At 44.6% G+C, this 2500-nt stretch overlaps 1 protein-coding gene across 1 annotated transcript in view; it reads left to right on the top strand.

Moving 5' to 3' along the window:
- Positions 1-2500, top strand: part of fnbp1a (formin binding protein 1a) — a gene marked incomplete at both ends in the record, with an annotated part of 22148 nt that overhangs the window by 19637 nt on the left and 11 nt on the right. The window contains one exon of the mRNA XM_080036850.1: positions 2483-2500. This exon is cut by the window's right edge and continues 11 nt beyond it. Within this exon, the coding sequence (XP_079892976.1) occupies positions 2483-2500 (18 nt within the window). The remainder of the gene's footprint in view (positions 1-2482) is intronic.

Below are 2500 nucleotides of genomic sequence, written 5' to 3' on the forward strand. Positions count from 1 at the left end.
AGAGGTTTGTGGTTGAGTTCGTTCTCTAATATCTAAATCCCATTGGAGAGATGCATGGAACCATTCCCTGTTTAGAATGGGATTTTATGTAACCAAATATTCTTTACATTCATATTTGTACTTTTTACTGAAAAACGTTTTAACAGCTTATGAAATATATTTGCTCTCCTGCTACACACACACACACGCACCTCCTGACTTATCTATACAGCGCTCACTACAGAATTAAATTAAAAATATAACCAAATCATGTACAGCGCTAATGATGAAACAACAGCATGCCAACCATATATATATATATAAGGGCCAGTCTGCTAGCATAGAATAGAATAGCATAGCATAACATAACATGGCAAGTACATTAGTCAATTTGGTCAATTGTACACAGGGCGCATTGAAATGAGTCTTTTCTCATCTCCCCTCTCAAGTCCTCACACAGGGTCAGCCATAGTACAGACATACAGACAGACAGACAGACTCCAGAGGGGGTCCTCACACAGGGTCAGCCATAGTACAGCGCCCCTGGAGCAGTTTGGGGTTAAGTGTCTTGCTCAAGGACACAATGGTAGAGATGGTGGGCACCGTAGATGTAATAGCAGCCACCACTAGTTTTACTATTAACACCCTCCTGTCCAGTCCTGGGGATCCAACCAGAGACCTCATGGTAACTGGGAGGAACCAGAGACCTCATGGTTACTGGGAGGAACCAGAGACCTCATGGTTACTGGGAGGAGGAACCAGAGACCTCATGGTTACTGGGAGGAGGAACCAGAGACCTCATGGTTACTGGGAGGAACCAGAGACCTCATGGTTACTGGGAGGAGGAACCAGAGACCTCATGGTTACTGGGAGGAGGAACCAGAGACCTCATGGTTACTGGGAGGAGGAACCAGAGACCTCATGGTTACTGGGAGAAGGAACCAGAGACCTCATGGTTACTGGGAGGAGGAACCAGAGACCTCATGGTGACTGGGAGGAACCAGAGACCTCGTGGTTACTGGGAGGAAACAGAGACCTCATGGTGACTGGGAGAACCCTCTCAAACTCTAGAACATCAGCTAGCTAGCTTAGTTTAGCATAGACTGACTAGGGGAGAACGGGGTAAATTGTCACACGGGTTGGTTGTCACAATCGTTATATCTCGGAACCAGAAGGCGCTGTCTGTGAAATTTTGGTATGTAGATATCCAGAATTGGGATCAGAGGTCATCTATATAGTCTTCCTTGGAGTTAGACTGCTGAATTTGAGGTGAGAGGACTGTTTGTGTTTTTCATGTCAAATTGAAAATATTTAGCTCCACAGTATTTTTCTTCTAGGCTTTTACACAATGGGTTTATAACAAAACACTTGTTACCCATAAAAAGTGTGAAGGGTAAACTATAGTTTAGATTGTGGTTAGCAAGCTAATTAGTTGTCAGATGGTTGTTGGCCTTGATGCTAGCAAGAAATTCAAGTTGGGGTTGGTCGTCACATTTTTTGGGGGGTAGGTTGTCACATGTTATCCAAAGGCTGCAGCCAGAAAAGGAACACAATAACGAAGGAAATTGTCAAGCTGTGTCCTCACTGACACCCCAGAGAAGGAAAGAATAGAGCAGGAAAAGGCAGCTAGCATGCAAAAGAAAAAAGGGCAATAAAATCAAAACAACCCAGTGCATCCCAAACTAGACCAGCTGCCAAGGCTACAGTAAGTTATGTAGGCCTATTTGTCAACTTGACAATGCAATTACACGTTCAAATTTTGTTCTGCTTTCTTGCCTTCTTTTTAAGATTATTCCCATTAAGATAACATTGTGACAAACAACCCCATAGTGTGTGACAACCGACCCCTTGATGGGGTTGGTTGTCACAATGTGTAAGGGTGTCTTTGACGATTAATTTCTTCTTTATTACAATAAGATAGAAAAAGTGAGGGGTTCACATTTCAAGCCAACACCTTAAGCTTCCATTTAATGTAGGAATGACTATTGAAAGATGTTTAGGTGATGAGCAATTCTCACTAGAGTAAAAAGTGTGCCTACTTATCCCGTTCTCCCCTATTCGGTCCCCCTGAGGTCAGATCTTTATTGTCGTATCAAAATGCAACGACAGTTCAAACTTTAAGGTCGAGATGGTGACGTTATTAAAATGGATTTCAATTGGACTTCTAGTAACTTAAAGCAACAGTAACACCGTCTCTCTCTCCCTCTCTCTCTCTCTCGCTCTCTCTCTCTCCCTCTCTCTCTCCCTCTCTCTCTCTCTCTCTTGCTCTCTCTCTCTCTCCCTCTCGCTCTCTCTCTCTCCCTCTCTCTCTCCCTCTCTCTCTCTCTCTTGCTCTCTCCCTCTCTCTCTCTCTCGCTCTCTCTCTCTCCCTCTCTCGCTCTCTCTCTTGCTCTCTCTCTCCCTCCCTCTCTCCCTCTCTCTCTCTCTCTCTCTCTCTTTACCCCTCCCTCCCTGTCTACCCCTCTCTCTCTCTCTCTACCCCTCCCTCCATCCCTCCCTTTAGGATTTCTGCAGAATAGCC

The sequence above is a fragment of the Ammodytes marinus genome, assembly GCF_949987685.1.
Source record: "Ammodytes marinus genome assembly, chromosome: 2".
Taxonomy (NCBI): Eukaryota; Metazoa; Chordata; class Actinopteri; order Uranoscopiformes; family Ammodytidae; genus Ammodytes; species Ammodytes marinus.